The following is a 17,772-nucleotide window of genomic DNA, read 5'->3' as shown; positions in this document are numbered from 1 at the left end:
ACATGTTGACACACAGATCTGACTGAAAATGAAGTGAATCACAGCCAGGGGAGGTGTGGCTAATGCAGCATAAGCAAACACAAAAGTGATTTAATTCCTAAATGGCAGATAATTGAACAATGAGAGTGCAGGGACATGATCTATACACCAAGATCACTTCATTAAAGAGATACTATAGTCACCAGAACAACTACATGTAGTTGTTCTGGTGAATACAGTCAGTCGCTGCAGCCTTTTAGCTGTAATCTCTGCCTTTTCAGAGAAAAGGCGGTATTTACATTGCTCCCTAGGAACACCTAGTGGCCACTCCTCAGACAGCCTTTAAATGTGCCTCCTGGGTTAGTGCTGCACAGTCTGAACTTTTCCCATAGCAATTAATTGCTTCAATGCTTCTGTATGAGAAGATGTTGATTGGCTAAGCAGGCCCTGCCCCACCTCCATGATGATCTCAGCCAATCCAATGAGGTGACAAATGAAATAATTTTTTTTTATTTTGACTACAAGTTCCTGTTCAATTGGTATCACAGAGAGACAAGAATAAACAAAAAATCCTTTATCCTCCTATATGAATTGGCTTATAAACTACCTTTTAGAATCCATACTGAGACTGCATACAGTATATAAGTCAGGGCTTGATAAATCCCAGGTCACCATGGTGACTAGCAATTTTGTCCTGGCACCTGGGTGTTTGTCAGCCTGTTTTGCAATGGCCATTTAGAGCCCCAACGAGGCATGCGCGAAGGAGCTGTAGTCTTCCTGCTCTTCTCCCACGTGCGTACTGCTGTGATCCTAGGACATGACGTCACTCCGGCCAGATGGGGCAGAGCAGGAAGATTACAGCAGCTTCACTGAAACCCAGAGAAAGTATCCACTCCAGCTCTCCTAAAGATAGGGAGGATGGGTGGATGCAAATTTAAAATAAAACATAATTAGTGAGTGTGTAAGAGAATGTGTGTGTCTGGGCGTTTTTGCTCACTTTTTTTTCCCCACATTGTGCCTGTCGCCCCCTGCCTCCATGGCTGTCACTCCAATGCTTTCCCATAGGAAAGCATTGGGAGGCTATTGCGCATGCATGGCAAAAAGCTGCACTGTGCCAATCAGCATCTCCTCAAAGAGATGCATGGAATCTATATTGGAAACATTCAGCACCTCCATGCAGAGCGGGCACTGGACTGGGATGCACCTCTATTGGCTATTTTAGTGATTGCCACTAGAGGTGTTATTAGGTAGCAGTGCAACCCCACTGCCTTTTCACAGACAAAGCAGGAAAATCCTGCATGGAAAGGCTATAGACTCCAGAAGTACTACATTACGCTGTAGGGGTTCTGGTGACTTTAGTGTCCCTTTAAGAATTGTATTTTTGTCATAGAAAATAAAGCTTCTAGATTCAAAGCAAATGTGTCAAGCCCTGGTTTAAGTAACAGTGCAGTAAGCACATAGATAAGGATGCTTAAACTCGAAGGTGTACCTGAACTTAGATGCACTCACCACATATTTGGTATGGACATCTCGCACCACATTAGCCTCTGTTACCTCGAACGTCAGTTTGATGGGCTTAGTGCGACGTTGAGAATTTGACCACATTTCCCTCAGCTGTTGTGTCAAAAGAGTTCCTTGATTCAGCTCCTCCACTAGATTATTATCTAAGAAAAATAAAAGCGACAGTTAAATTTTTTGTAACCGACTGCCAATCTACAAGATTGTGAATGACACTAAACATATAACAGAATGGAACAACGTACTATATGAAGTGATATATATATATTTTTTTATAAATTCTTTATTTTTAGGTATGCAGGTAGGTACAACAGTGCCTGTGTCGCCACAACAGCGTTAGCAGGCTCGTTTCACATGTTTATATTAGTACAGTAATGTGGCATGTGAGATATGCATACATTTTTGATTTGAAGAAGAGAAAAAGAAAGAAAGAGGGTAGCGAAAACTTTAGCAAGCTTTGTTATTTCATTGTATCTCGTTTAGTACATGTATGCACGATTTGTATACAATGGTGTCTAGCGTGTTCACCTGTTTCTTCTCTTCCCGCCCTCTTTTTAAAGCAGCTATTGGTGTGTTAGTGTTGCCCCGGGGTCTAGGAGTAGGTAGGCGAAGTGTTGTCGCTGTTACCTTTTAGACTAGGAAGTGAGTCTATGTGTTTGCGGCGGTAGTATAGTACCCGAGTGATGTAGAAGCCTCTAACCCATGAGGCAAAAAGGGGGGGGGGGGAAGAGTTGTAAGCTTATAGCACCCCGTGCCAGTATGAGTAGAGAGATCTATCTTTGAGAGGTGGGTTTTTGTTGCTACAGCAGCACTTAGTTGTCCATTATGTGGATATCGTTAGTAAGTATGTATGGTTGTTCCTAAACTAGTGACAAAACTCGAAACTTATAAGTGAAGTAATAATAGGAATAAACTTAAACATAAACAGTGATTTTCATTCTGGGTATTAAGAGTTTAGGTCAGAGTGTCCCGTTCTTTCCCTGGTACAAAGGGAGTGATTGCTGAAACGTCCCATTGATGGTTGGAGCTCGTTGATGGGGTTGCCTCGGCTATGCCCAGAGACTGGAGAAATGCTGGGCCCTCTGTGGGACTTGTTGCTCGCAGGATCTTCCCGTCTTTACTGACTGTGAGGGATCTTGGGTAAGTCCACCGATAGGCGAGACCCGCAGTTTGCAGTGCTTCGGTGATGGGTTTCATCGATTTTCTCCACGTTAGGGTGGGTCTGCTGAGGTCTTGAAAGAATGTGATGTTGTGGTTTTCAAATTGGAGTGGGGTTTTCCCTTTTAGTGCCGCTAGGAGTTTGTTTGTCTGCTACCGTTTGGCAGCATAGGATCAGGTCTCTCGGGGCCGTGGTGGGCGCTTGTGCGGATTTCATAATGCGATATGCTCCGAAGGCGAATAGTTTGGCAGCTTTCGCAGACAGAATGGTTGCGGCTAAACGCCGTATGAAATGGGGAATTTCGTCCGGTGGGAGCGAGTCTGCTACCCCTCTGATTTTGACGTTGCGTTGCCTTCCTTTGTCGTCCAGTCGATCCACTCTTGTGGATAATGAGGCATGCAGCGCTCTGAGTTGTTGGACAGAGTCGTTCAGGGTAGTCACCCCTTGATTGAGGTCCTGCACGTCCTCCTCGGTAGCTTTTACTCTGGCTGTCACTGCTTGCACTTCTGTCCTGACCAGATTTAGTTCGGCCGTGAACATGTTCTGGAAGTGCATGAGTTATGTATGTCTTGCTTTGTGGATGGAGCCGTTCCATTTGCTATGGCTGGGGCTTTGGCTATTACTATTCCCGCCGTGGATGGCGGTGGGGTAGTTTCAGGCTGTGTGGCGGCCATTCCCCTAGTTCGTGCTGGGGATGTCAGCATCTGGCCAATATCTTGCCCGTCTTTCGGGGTGGGTTGAGAGAGTTTTTTGCGCACCATGTCTGGCCCTGTAGGGGTTAGAGGGCTGCCAACTGTGAGTCGGTTACCTCCTGTGTTCAGAAAGCCCCAATATGCCTCGCTTGGATCCTGCGGGAATCCCGCGCTGTAGGCCCGGCTTCCCCGCCGTTGATTTTTGCCACTTGCAGGGAAAATGAATGGCATCTGCCTGTTTGGGACTGCTTCCCCTTGCCGATTATGGTAGTTTTGTGTCGGTAGCACTCCCGGTTCTGGAGTTAAATGTGTTTATTTCGGCGGCGTGCTCCGAGCTCCATAAAATGGCGTCTGGCTCGGTGTGCTGCTTGGCTCCGCCCCCATGATGTAATATTTTTAAATAAAATTTAAAAATTCTCTACCCAATTATATTTTGCACAGTGTTTACATTTTATTCTGTGCCTTATATAAAACATAAAAAATTAGCTTGCAACATAAAGCATCTGTCACTTGTGGGATCTTTGCAATTTTAGCAAACTTCCTCTCTAACCCCCCACCGTGACCTATTTCCTGCCACGGTGCATAAGAGGCAGATGAAGCTGCACCACCGGCGTATTCTCAAAAAAGGCAGAAATCTTATTTTCAATGAGATGATATGGCAGGCCAGAGGGAGGTATTACGGGGCTGGCGTGTGGATGTGCCAGTGATCCAAATAAGGCACTGGTGATGAGCCATCCCAGTGCGCATGAGATCCAGACAGACGGCTGCAAGGGTGGCCATCAGAGCTTCCCATACTCCAAAGTATGACTGAAGCACTTTTGTTTGTGTTGCAATGTCCTGTATTTCATCACAAGTGCAGCACGAGTACACGCACTATATTATGTCCAAGTTTTCAATACTGTCTGTAAGAGTGCTCTTCTGGGTGCTCATAAGGAAGTTAGAAGCTATGTCTAATAACTAAAAACTTGCAATATCACACTTTTATCATGATGCACAAGCCATCTAATGTCCATTACATAAAAAGATGTTGATGGGGAAAAATATTAAAGGAACACTATAAGGTCAGGAACACAAACATGTATGACCCTATAGTGTTAAAAAAACAATTTAGATGGCTTTCCCCACTTAGAAACGGATCAAACTCACCTTATTTCCAGTTCCTCGCGCATCTGCCTCTCAGCCAATTGATGGTCTCAGCCAATCCAGTGCTTTCTCATAGGGAAAGCATTGGATTGACTGAGATCGTCAAGGAGGCGGGGCCAAATGCCAGCCTGGCCAATCAGCATCTCCTAATAGAGATGCATTGTCTATAATGTCCCTTTAATGAAGTTATGTTGAGCTGAGGGGTCTTCGGGCAATGTGTCAGCCAATTACCACCACTCAAGCAGAAAAATGGAAAGACGTGAGGCAATAATGGTGAAGCCCACAAGCGGCAAGGCAGATGGACTAAGGACACCCAAATTAGGAGTTAACTGTCCAAAAACTACTTAACTCCTTGATGTACGGCAGCGCAAGGACTCCTCACTTCAAAACAATTTCATTAAAATTAAGATGTTTTGAAGAGAGTCCCTACGGGGGGATATTTTAAATCACTATAATTATTGATATGTATATATTTAGGTACAGGACTTAATATTTCCCCTCAAACAATAGCCACTGGCAAGTAAAAATTCACCCCTGCTGAGCAGGCAGTGGACTACAAGCTGTAGTATATATACATATGATTTCCCTCATACCTGTTCCATCACTTTCCTCTGATCCTAGACTGTCCTCACTAAGACTGAGGGTGCCACTCAATCGCACTGAAATACCCTCTGTGTCGTCCACCAGTTCAGCAATCTCTGGGGGCTCCTCTGGTGGGCCAGGTCCCTGTGGCTCTTTCAGGGTAGCAGGACGGAGGCGCTGAAGAAGCTTAGCAGCCATCTTGGTGCTTTTTCTAGTCAAAAGGATAGGTAACAAATTAAGATCGTATTGAACAAGTAAGAGTATTGATCAACCTGTTAAATATCAGAGGATATATAAAAGGCGTATAGAGCTGGTACAAGAGACAAAATATAAAGAAATATTCACAAAACTCCTATCTGTAACAAACTGAAATCCAAACTGCTAAATTTATGTTAAAGTAGCTAAGCTGTGAATATAGCTAAGCTGCAGAATTTTTCTTAATCTGATATTTTTGTCTACATTTATCAATATGGATTTTAATTTAGTATAATTTGATGTTTGTGAATAAGGAAAGAGTGTAAAAAAACAACAACATACTATATTTTTATAACAATCACGGTTCTGGAACATGAAACACTTGGTGAAATCTGATATGCTATACAAAAAAAAAAAAACCCATTAAACATTTTTATTATTTATAAAGTGACAACAAGTTCCGTAGCGCTGTACAATGGGTGGACTAACAGACACGTATTTGTGACCAGACAAGTTGGACGCACAGGAACAGAAGGAACATATGGGGTATAGTGACACAAAAGGTAAGAGTAGGGTAGAAAAGAGGGGTTGCTAGGATAGTATTCATTGATGGCTTAGTGTTTTGTTTTGATGACAGTTTCAGGAGTGGAATCAGGGTGCGGGGAGGGAAAGCTGTTTACAGTTTAACTGATGTGCTTTCCTAAAGAAGTAAGTTTTAATTTTTTATGAAGGAGTGGAGATTGGGTGAAAGTCTAAGAGAGGGGAAGGGTGTTTCATAGGAACGGTACAGTGCTAGAGAAGTCTTTAACCCCTTAAGGACACAACTTCTGGAATAAAAGGGAATCATGACATGTCACACATGTCGTGTGTCCTTAAGGGTTTAAGGGGAGCATCAGAGGTAGGAGTGCGAACAGAGGTTAGATGTAGTTCTCCGGCACAGCCTAGGAGCCTACACAGGACATATTTGTGTATTGGGGCATGTTAATGTGTTTTTCAAGAAATAGAGAGATAGGGGGTAATGTCTCACTTCCTTTGTTGGATATTAATGCACATCATTCTCAAATCAGTTTTTGGAGAAATATATAAACAACAGTTCTGATTTCTACAGTGTATAAATAAATTTACTGAGCGAAGAAAAAAATAAAAAGCACATTTTTGGGTGCATGTCAGGTTTATTTTTAATGAAGTGACCATACTAGCGTTTAAATTGGGGACATTTATAAAATGTTGAATTCTGCAGGAAAGGAAATATATATTAACTACAGCTTGTGAAGAGCTATTACTACACTGTGTAACTGTAGGAAAACTAACTCCTTCTGGCCTCTCAGAGACTGCCATTTATCTAGCTTGTCTTTTAAACCTTTACTGCCAGCATGCCAAAAAAAGGTGGTCAACCCATCACCCGCTGTAGAACTACAACTCACACTATGTTTTGCCAGCCTTGAGGTTTAACAAGGAAGCAGTTCTACAACACCTAGGAAATCTGCATTGTGTCCATCACTGATATAAACTATAAAACCAGGGTCCTACCACTAGGTATCTGCTCTAACACTATAACTCCTTTGGTGCCTGCCAGTGATAAGGCTGGTTGCCAGTGATAATAATTCTGGTTACCAGTGATAATAAGGCTGGTTGCCAGTGATAATAAGGTTGGTTACCAATGATAATAAGACTGGTTGCCAGTGGTAATGCTGGTTGCCAGTGATAAGGTTGGTTACCAATGATATTAAGACTGGTTGCCAGTGGTAATGCTGGTTACCAGTGATACTAAGGTTGGTTACCAATGATAATAAGACTGGTTACCAGTGATAATAATTCTGGTTGCCAGTGATAATAAGGCTGGTTGCCAGTGATAATAAGGCTGGTTGCCAGTGATAATAAGGCTGGTTGCCAGTGATAATGCTGGTTACCAGTGGTAATTCTGGTTGCCAGTGATAATAAAGCTGGTTGCACATGGTAATGCTGGTTACCAGTGATAATAAAGCTGGTTGCACGTGGTAATGCTGGTTACAAGTGATAATAAAGCTGGTTATCAGTGGTGATATAGCTGCTTGCCAGTGATAATAAGGCTGGTTTCCAGTGGTGATAATTCTGGTTAAAGTGATGATAAGGCTGGTTACCAGTGATGATAAGGCTGGTTACCAGTGATGATATAGCTGGTTATCAGTGATGATAAAGCTGGTTATCAGTGATGATATAGCTGGTTATCAGTGGTGATATAGCTGGTTATCAGTGGTGATATAGCTGGTTATCAGTGGTGATATAGCTGGTTATCAGTGGTGATATAGCTGGTTATCAGTGGTGATATAGCTGGTTTTCAGTGGTGATATAGCTGGTTATCAGTGGTGATATAGCTGGTTATCAGTGGTGATATAGCTGGTTATCAGTGGTGATATAGCTGGTTATCAGTGGTGATATAGCTGGTTATCAGTGGTGATTTAGCTGGTTACTAGTCACGATAAAGCTGGTTGCCAGTGCAGTGGTAATGCTGGGTATTGTAGTTTTACAGCAGTTGAGGAGGGTTCTACCTGTTGGCCACACCCCCTGCAGCCAAGCACCGCACCCCCCTCCCTCCAGTTACAATCCCCGGAGTACCCACTCAGTCTCCGGCAGAGCTCCCACACCCCCGCCAGCACTCACTTCTGCTCCATAGGAGATCAGTCTATGGTCCGAGCTCGCTTCCGGTCTCCTGATCCAGGGAGGGACCATAGAGCCAGAGCTAGCAGGGAGGGAGGGGCCATAGAGTAGGCGTTGGCACGGAGGGAGGGACCATAAAGTCCAGGTTGGCAGGGAGGGAGGGACCATAGAGTAGGTGCTGCTGGGGAGGGAGGGACCATAGAGTAGGAGCTGCTGGTGACGGAGGGACCATAGATTGCGAGTTGGCAGGGAGGGAGGGACCATAGAGTAGGAGCTGTTGGGGAGGGAGGGAGGGACCATAGAGTAGAAGTTGGTAGGGAGGGATGGACCATAGAGTAGGAGCTGCTCGGGAGGGAGGGACCATAGAGTAGGGGCTGCTGGGGAGGGAGGGACCATAGAGTAAGAGCTGCTGGGGAGGGAGGGACCATAGAGTAGGGGCTGCTGGGGAGGGAGGGACCATAGAGTAAGAGCTGCTGGGGAGGGAGGGACCATAGAGTAGTAGTTGGCAGGGATGGAGGGACCATAGAGTATTAGTTGGCAGAGATTGAGCTTTCTGTGTAAGGGCTGTTACGTCCATCATCAATGAGGGTTGTGTATAAACTAACATGTGAGTGTGGAATAGTGTCAAGACGTGGAGCTGTCACCATGGAAACCAATGGGGAAAATAAATACTGGAGAACCGAAATATTTTAGGTCAGAGCAATTGAGCTGGCGAACTTTTCCTTTTTATTTTATTTTATTTTTTTTTTTAAATGCTTTTCCTAAAATATGATCAGTCCATGACAATTTCCTACCTTTTGCACCAACAAGGGACACGCCACTGCCCAAATGAAAAAAAAAAATCACTGTTTAGTATATTGCAACCCCTCCCCATCTAACCCCGCCCAGACTTTCTGCGGCTCTCCAATCACAGACTACCCAATGCAGCCCAATAAGAAGCAAGGCAGGTGCTGCGGGCAATTGGCTCCTCTTGAGTTTAGCTCCACTGAGCTAACAGTTTTAGAGAAAGTGCAATGTTTACATTGTAGTACTGCTTGTCTACCAAATAGCCACTAGAGGTGCTTCCTGTAGATTCATGGAGTTTGACTCTTTGAAACAATGCTGGAGATCTGGGACGGGGGGCAGGGAGGCAATTGCCCCCTAAGCAGTCCTAAATTCAGGGCCACCCACATTCAGAAATAAAAGGAAAAATCCTAATCCCCTGTCTCTGGCTGGGGACTCGGATTTTTCAATTTACCTCTCTCCCTGCAGCCAGTGGAGTCGGCCGGCATCCAATGACGTCTTTCCGCATGGGCACTTGCCCGGGGGCCCCACAAGCATAGGGCCACCCACAGCATTGCCCATGTACCGGGCCAACAGGGGAGATCCTTTGGCTGTAGATATATACTACTCACCACCTATCCACCAAGGTTGGCAGTGTCCCCCCCCCCCCTCCCACCAAAGATAAGAAGATGGGTGGGGGCCAGTGGCGTACTAAGGGGGGGGCGGGGGGGGCGGTCCGCCCCAGTGCCACTCAGCAGGGGGGTGCCAGGCTCTGTACCTCCTGCTCTCCCGCAGCTCCGGCAGACCGGCGCTCAGTTTGTGAGTCAGAGCACAAGGAGGGGATTCCCCGCCTGTGTTCTGACTCACACTGAGCTGCAGGGAGGCTATTTCGGAGTGTACCAGCAGGGGGCGCAGAGCCAGGTTGCTCCCCCGCGGTCACTCTGTACAGATCCCCTGCACCTGCTGCCTGCCTGGGAAGGAGCTGCTGCCCATGCACCCTCCAAAATGCCAAATGGTAAGTAACTTTTATACCCCCCTCCCTGCCCTGTACCCCACCCCCCCACTGCCCATTATAACCCCCCCACTGCCCATTATAACCCCCCCTGCCATATGCCCCACCCCCTGCCATTATATCACCACCCCCCTGCCATTATATCACCCCTGCCCTCAGTGGCGTACACATGACCCATGGGGCCCCGGTGCGAAAATTGATCCGTGGGCCCCCCCAACCCCCCGCGCTTACTCTGGCGGACCGGGGCCGGCGGGCACCTGGTCGCAGGGGTTGCAGGGCTGCGAACCCTGCGACCGCGGTATGTACACCAGTGCATACAGATGCACACACTTAAAGGACCACTACAGACACCCAGATCACATCAGCTCAATGAAGTGGTCTGGGTGTCAGGTTCCTCTGGTTTTAACCCTGCAGCTGAAAACATAGCAGTTTGAGAGAAACTGCTATGTTTCACTGAGGGTTAATCCAGCCTCTAGTGGCTGTCTCACTGACAGCCGCTAGAGGCGCTTCCGCGATTCTAAGACACTGAACGTCCATAGAAAATCATTGAATAATGCTTTCCTATGGGCGGTTTGAATGCGTGCGCGGCTCTTGCCGCGCATGCGCATTCGGAGCTGAGAGGCGGAGGGTTCCCCTGCGCCAAGGGAGTCCGGCGCTGGAGAAAAGTAAGTGCTGAAGACACACACACACTCTCACCAACAGACGCATACACACTAGCTAACAGACACACACATTTACTGACAGAGACACACTCAGCGACAGACATACATACACACTCACTTACAAAACATACACTCTCACTGACAAACACACACTCACTAACAGACATCAAACAGACTCACTAACACACACACAAACACACTCAGTAACAGACACACACAGTAACACAATCACTGACACTCACTAGCAGACACACACTCACTCACTGACACTAGCAGACACACACACTCTAACACACACAAACACACACAGTAACAGACACACACAGTAACACACTCACTGACACTCACTAGCAGACACAAACACTAACACACACACTCACACTAACACACACTAACACTCACACACACACACACACACTAACACTAACACACACTAACACTCACACTAACACACACTAACACTCACACTAACACTTACACACACACTAACACTAACACACACTAACACTCACACACTAACACTCACACTAACACACACTAACACTCACACTAACACACACTAACACTCACACACTAACACTAACACACACACACACTAACGTTTTTTTGTATTTAATCCCCCCAGCCTCCTTACCTTTTGGAGTGCTGAGGGGATTCCCTGGGGTCCAGTGGTGCTGCTGGGCTCCTGGGGGTGCGGTCACCCGGCGGGCAGTCAGGCTGGCGGGCGCGCGAGGGAGCACTCTCTCCTGAGTGCTTCCTCTTCAGCTCCCTCGCGCGCCGCGTACTGATATCGGCGCCGGAAGATGCCGGCATCCCTACGCGGTGCGCGAGGGAGCTGAAGAGGACCGGCCAGCCGGGTGGCAGCAGGGCCAGCCTCGGGGGGGCCCGGAGGTGGCCGGCTCTAGGGCCCCCCAGGAGAAGAGGCTGGCCCAGTGGCTACATACCGAGTCGCAGGGTCGGCCGGGCCCCCTGGTGGGCCGGGCCCGGTCGCAGCCGCGACCCCTGCGACCCTGGTATGTACGCCACTGCCTGCCCTATACCCTCCCTGCCATTATATCACCACCACCCCTGCCCTATACCCCCTGCCATTATAACCCCCTCCCTGCCATGTACCCCCTGCCATTATATCACCCCCTGCCATTGTACCCCCTGCCATTATATCACCCCCTGCCATTATATCACCCCCCTGCCCTATACCCCCCTGCCATTATATCACCCCCCTGCCATTATACCACCACCCTCCCTGCCCTGTACCCCACTCCCCCACTGCCATTATACCCCCACCCTCCCTGCCATTAAACCCCCCTTCCATTATAACCCCCCCTGCCATTATACCACCACCCTCCCTGTCCTATACCCCACCCCCCACGGCCATTATACCCCCACCCTCCCTGCCATTATAATCCCCCCCGCCATTATAATCCCCCCCTGCCATTATAATCCCCCCTGCCCTATACCCCCACCTCCCTGCCATTATAACACCCCCTGCCCTATAACCCCCGCCATTATACTCCCACCCCTTTACCCCCACACCCCCTGCCCTATACTCCCACCTCACTGCCATTATAACCCCCCTGCCATTATACTCCCACCCCTCCTGCCCTATACCCCACCTCACTGCCATTATAACCCCAGAGCAGCCACCAAATGGTGAAACAGACCCTGCACCCTCCTAAATAGTAAGGTACTACTATACCCCCCGCCCTATAACCCGCCTGTCATTATAACCCCACCCCCTGCCCTATATCCCCCACCCTCCGTGCCATTATACCCTCACCCTCCCTGCCCTATTCCCCCATGCAATATCACACACGAAGTCCAAGACCCCAATCTACTCCGACCCACCAGGCACATACAACTGTTCCCCTACTGTCACATAGACACATTACACACAGGCTCACATTCACGAATTACATATGCAGTCACACACAATGCACATACATACGCTGTCACAAACACATTTTTTTACACAAGGGACAAGGACAGGTATATTCTGGGAGGCAGTGAGGTTAGTGCGCGCCCTGCAGTGAACCGGCAGCTGGGATAAGATGGCATCGTCATCACTACTGGGAGCACAAGTGAGCTGTACAGGAAGAGCGACCCAGCAGCAACCGTTAATCACCATGGGGAAGATCCAAGAGCAAGGTAGGGAAGCTGGGTGGATATCTTAATTACTAAATGTGTGTAAGAATGTGATTTTTGTGTGTGTCTGTGATTAGGTGTATGTCTGGGATTGTGTGTGTATTTATATACACACACAACCACAGATGTACAAGTCTGTGTGTATATAAATGTGTAGTATGTGTTTAGTAGATAGCTCCCTTATTTGGTGTCCTTAAATATGTCAATCCCACATAAGGATAACAAATACGGGAGTTATCTACTAAACAACTGAAAGATTAAAAAGAAGTAAAAGGCTTTTAAATTTTGTTCTTTTAGCTATTCAGTAGATAATTCCCTAAATTAATGCTCTTATGTGAGATTTCCATATTTAAATATGCCAAATTAGGGTGCTCTTTAGATCTAAATATGGCAATCTCACATAGGGATATAAAATATATAAAAAAAGATGAGTTATCTGCAGGAAATCTGGGTGGCTAGTATGAATTCTATGCAAATGTGTTGTCTGATTGTGTGTATATATTTGTGTATGTGTATACATCTTAGCATTTTGCCAACACTACACACAAGCACACCACTGCATTCAAACAACACTACAAACAAACACACCTTTAAAACATCACCATGTTTTTGATATAACCACACCACTGCCCTATACTGCCAACACTACACACAAATGCATGCCTGCATTCAAACGCCAACACTACACACATTTTCCATACAAAAACCCATGCTTACATTTAGATGCACAAACACTGCTCAGTGCTACATTCATTGTAAAAAAAATTGGGTGTTTTTTTACATTTTGGGGACGGGGGGTGCCATAAGGAGGATCCGCCCCGGGTGCCAAATGCTCTAGGTACGCCCCTGGTGGGGGCACTCAGGCCTTTTTACCTATGCACCCCTCACACACACACACACACAGAGCATCCATCACACACAGCACTGATCACACACAGCACCCCTCTCACACACACGGAACCCCTGCCAGCATGTCTCTGTGTGTGCCAGTATGTCTGTGTGTGTATCAGTGTATGTCTGTCTTTGTGTGTGTCAGTATATCTGTGTGTGTCAGTATGTCTGTGTGTGTGTGCCAGTATGTCTGTGTGTGTATCAGTGTATGTCTGTCTTTGTGTGTGTCAGTATATCTGTGTGTGCCAGTATGTCTGTGTGTTAGAATGTCTGTGTGCCAGTATGTCTGTGTGTGTGTGTGTGTCAGTATATCTCTGTGTGTGTGTGTGTGTCAGTATATCTCTGTGTGTGTGTTAGTCTGTCTGTGTGTCAGTATGCCTGTCTGTCTGTGTGTGTGCATGTCTGTGTGTGTGTGTCACTATGTCTGTGTGTGTGTGTGTGTCACTATGTCTGTGTGTGTGTGTATGTGTGTCAGTTTGTCTGTGCACCTCTAGTGGCTATCTGGTAGACAAGCAGTACTACAATGTAAACATTGCACTTTCTCTAAAACTGTTAGCTCCTTTCCTGTGTGGAAGATCCAACGTGCAGCATTTGCTGGGCATGCGCATTAAGTCCCCCCCCCATCGATCGGGGGAGGCGGACTGCGACGCAGTGCTGGAATTGGCCACGTAAATAAAGGGTTATTTAACCCTTACAATGCTTTGGGGGGGCTGAGAAACACATTAGTCTTCGGGATACATCTTTGTATTCTTAAAGGACCTCTATAGTGCCAGGAAAACATACTCGTTTTCCTGGCACTATAGTGCCCTGAGGGTGCCCCCACCCTCAGGGACCCCCTCCCGCCGGGCTCTGGGGAGCGGAAAGGGGTTAAAACTTACCTTTCTCCAGCGCCGGGCGGGAAGCTCTCCTCCTCCGATCCTCCTCCTCTCCTACCATTCGGCTGAATGCGCACGCGCGGCAAGAGCTGCGCGCGCATTCAGCCAGTCTCATAGGAAAGCATTATCAATGCTTTCCTATGGACGCTTGCGTGCTCTCACTGTGATTTTCACAGTGAGAATCACGCAAGCACCTCTAGCGGCTGTCAGTGAGACAGCCACTAGAGGATTTGAGGGCTGGATTAACCCATTTATAAACATAGCAGTTTCTCTGAAACTGCTATGTTTATAAAAAAAAAAAAAAATGGGTTAACCCTAGCTGGACCTGGCACCCAGACTACTTCATTAAGCTGAAGTGGTCTGGGTGCCTATAGTGGTCCTTTAAAGGACCACTATAGGCATCCAGACCACTTCAGCTTAATGAAAGGACCACTATAGGCATCCAGACCACTTCAGCTTAATGAAGTGGTCTGGGTGCCAGGTCCCTCTAGTGTTAACCCTGCAGCTGTAAACATAGCAGTTTCAGAGAAACTGCTATGTTTACACTAGGGTTAATCCAGCCTCTAGTGGCTGCCTCACTGACAGCTGCTAGAGGCGTTTCCGCCCTTCTCACTGCGAAAATCACAGTGAGAAGATGCTGACGTCCAGGAGAGTTCCCCAGCGGGAGTGGGACCCTGAGGGTGGAGGGGACCTAAAGACCCTATAGTGCCTTTTAGAGGGATTCTATAGTGCCCCCACCCCCCCTGCGCTAGGTCAGGCTCCGCCCGCGCTACTCATCTGGCCTAATGCACAAGTGCCGTGCTCGCATTAGAATTTTCCCATAGGAAAGTATTATTCAATGCTTTCTTATAGGGAAATAAATCTGTTGCTGGAGGTCCTCATGCAGACCGTGAGGACATCCAGCGTCAGAACAAATGTCCGTTTCAAATCAATTGCAGTTTCTCAACGGGACCAGGGCCGTTGCAATGATTTCTGCCGCCCTAGGCAAAATAAAAATTTGCCGCCCCCCCCCCCCCCCCCATGTGACATCACAGTGCCCCACCCATATGATCTGCCATATGAACTAACACCAGTGTTGCACACAGTGTGTGTTTACATTAAAAAGCCTGCAGGGTAGGCTATAGACACCGGAACCACTTCATTAAGCTGCAGTGGTTCTGGGGACTATAGTTTCTTTTTAATGTGAGGTAAATTAGAGATTAGTGTCACTAATACTATACTAGATTGCCTACTTACAACCAGATGAGGATTGTGATGGGCTCTGGCTGCAGTTTGGCTCCACTGGTCTGGTGTAGAACAGGATCTCTGGAGGCTGTTTGTAATTGTGGTCACAAAATTCAATGTTCTGAGAGAACGGGAAGCAACTCCATTTTTTGGTGCCCCTTATACAGCTCAAGGTCTGGGCCCCAGGGCCTGACAGTGAGTATGCCCATAAGGCCCACCCGTAAGGCAACCTTTATGTTCCACCCATGAGTTCGCTCACAGGGAGTGGAGTGTGTAGGGGATGTGTTATTGTAGAGGATCTAATATGTGTGCTTATGGTATGTAGTGTATAGTTTGTGTAGGTGATGCAGTGTGTTTGTGTGTAGTGGAAGCAGTGTGTGTTTGTTTATAAGGGATGTATTGTGTGTTTCTGGTTGTGTGTAAGGGATGCATTGTGTGAATCTGTGTTTGTATGCATAATGGATGCAAATTGTGTGCATTGAGCTTGTGTTTCTGTGTGGTATGTAAGAGAAGCAGAGTGTGTGTTTGCATGTGTGTGTAAGGGTTGCATTGTGTGTGTGTGTAATGGATGCATTGCATGTTTCTCTGTGTGTAAAGGAAGCATGTTGTGTTTCTGTGTGTGGGGGGATGTATTGTGTGTTTCTGTGTATGTATAGGGATGCATTGTGTGTGTGTGTGTGCGCATAGTGTGAAAGAGCTCCCTGTCCTGCCCCCTGTCCTATAGAGCTCTCCCTTCTGTCCCTTAGAGCTCTCCCCTGCCCCTTATTGTTCTATCCTCACACCCCACCCTCCCCTTGCGGTCTCTTCTCACACCCACCCTCCCTATGTTCTTCTCACACCCACCCTCCCTGTGTTCTCCTCACCTCCCCTTCTCCTCACCCCCTCTCCCATGTTTTTCTCACCCCCAACCCTCCCTGTGTTCTTCTCACTCCCCCACATATTCTTCTCACTCCTTCCTCTCCCTGTGTTCTTCTCACCTCCCCTTCCCTGTGTTCTTCTCACCTCCCCCTCCCTGTGTTCTTCTCACCTCCCCCTCCCTGTGTTCTTCTCACCTCCCCCTCCCTGTGTTCTTCTCACCTCCCCTTCCCTGTGTTCTTCTCACCTCCCCTTCCCTGTGTTCTTCTCACCTCCCCTTCCCTGTGTTCTTCTCACCTCCCCCTCCCTGTGTTCTTCTCACCTCCCCCTCCCTGTGTCTTCCTCACCTCCCCCCCGTGTTCTTCTCACTCCCCCCTCCCTGTGTTCTTCTCACTCCCCCCTCCCTGTGTTCTTCTCACTCCCCCCTCCCTGTGTTATTCTCACTCCCCCTGTATTCTTCTCACCTCCCTGTGTTCTCCTCATCTCCCCCTTTCCTCACCCCCCCCCCCTCCCTGCCTTCTTCTTACTCTCCCTCCCCTCTTCTTCTTACTCCCTGTAATGCTTACATGTATTTAAATGGAGCACAACTGCAGATCTCTTAGGACTCAGATTGATGACTAGGATACAAGTGGACAGTACAGGAACTGTATCTTTAATTACGGATAATACAGGTACTGTATCTTTAATTACTTTGCTGTTGGTTTAAAACGGAGTAAGCTGCTTCTGGTATACATGCAGTATGGCACATTGGAGTTTGCAAGTTCATGGAAACAGAGCAAAATTAGAAATGAAGTTGAAGCAGGAGTGCTTAGCGGAATTGAGAGCAGGCTGTAGCAGGAAGGATTAGCGGGCTTGAGAGCAGGTAATGTCCTATTACGGATATTGCAATTGACTTAGCTTTAAATGGAGAAAGATCAGGTTCACAGAGTTCTCCTCCTGGGAGGGAGGTTGACAAGCAGGATGCGGAAGGTCCAGATACTAGCCGTGGTCGAGGAGAGGAGGAAGAGGGTAAGTAGATTTCCAGTCCGGTTCGCTTCACAAGTAAGGGTTTGGAGAAAATCTTTAGCCGGTTTGATATCGCGGTAACGCTGTTCAATAATCCAGCGTCTTGTATCTGGCGCGGTCGCATTATGTAGCGTGGGGAGACCGCGTCAGAGAAGGGGGGTGTGGTTAAGCTCCGTCAACCCGGAAGAGACAAGGAAATACCGGTAGTTAAGGCATGACACCCCTCTTCTTCCTACTCCCCCTCTCCTACCTTCTTCTTACTCCCCCTCCCCTACCATCTTCTTACTCCCCCCTCTTCTTACTTCCCTCCTCCCCTCTTTTTCTTACCCCCTCTTCTTCTTACTCCCCCTCTTCTTCTTACTCCCCCTCCCCCCTCTTCTTCTTACTCCCCCTCCCCCCTCTTCTTCTTACTCCCCCCTCCCCTCTTCTTCTTACTCCC

The 17,772-nt window shown here is 47.5% G+C and overlaps 1 protein-coding gene across 2 annotated transcripts in view; it reads right to left on the bottom strand.

The window, feature by feature from the left end:
- The window catches only part of SNX21 (sorting nexin family member 21), a 55,180-nt gene that overhangs the window by 2,805 nt on the left and 34,603 nt on the right, over positions 1-17,772 (bottom strand). Inside the window, exons 1-3 of one of the 2 annotated variants that reach the window (XM_063459154.1) lie at positions 7,909-8,083; positions 5,085-5,284; positions 1,489-1,643 (exon numbers count right to left, since the gene is read on the bottom strand). In XM_063459154.1, coding sequence (XP_063315224.1) covers positions 1,489-1,643; positions 5,085-5,284; positions 7,909-7,919 — 366 coding nt within the window. In that variant the 5' untranslated portion in view covers positions 7,920-8,083. Of the gene's footprint in view, positions 1-1,488; positions 1,644-5,084; positions 5,285-7,908; positions 8,084-17,772 lie in introns of those variants that run through there. The other variant, XM_063459153.1, reaches the window with a different exon arrangement.

The sequence above is a fragment of the Pelobates fuscus genome, chromosome 6 (assembly GCF_036172605.1).
Source record: "Pelobates fuscus isolate aPelFus1 chromosome 6, aPelFus1.pri, whole genome shotgun sequence".
Taxonomy (NCBI): Eukaryota; Metazoa; Chordata; class Amphibia; order Anura; family Pelobatidae; genus Pelobates; species Pelobates fuscus.
Note: the sequence above shows the minus strand (reverse complement) of the source record. Positions and strands in the feature narration are given on the sequence as shown.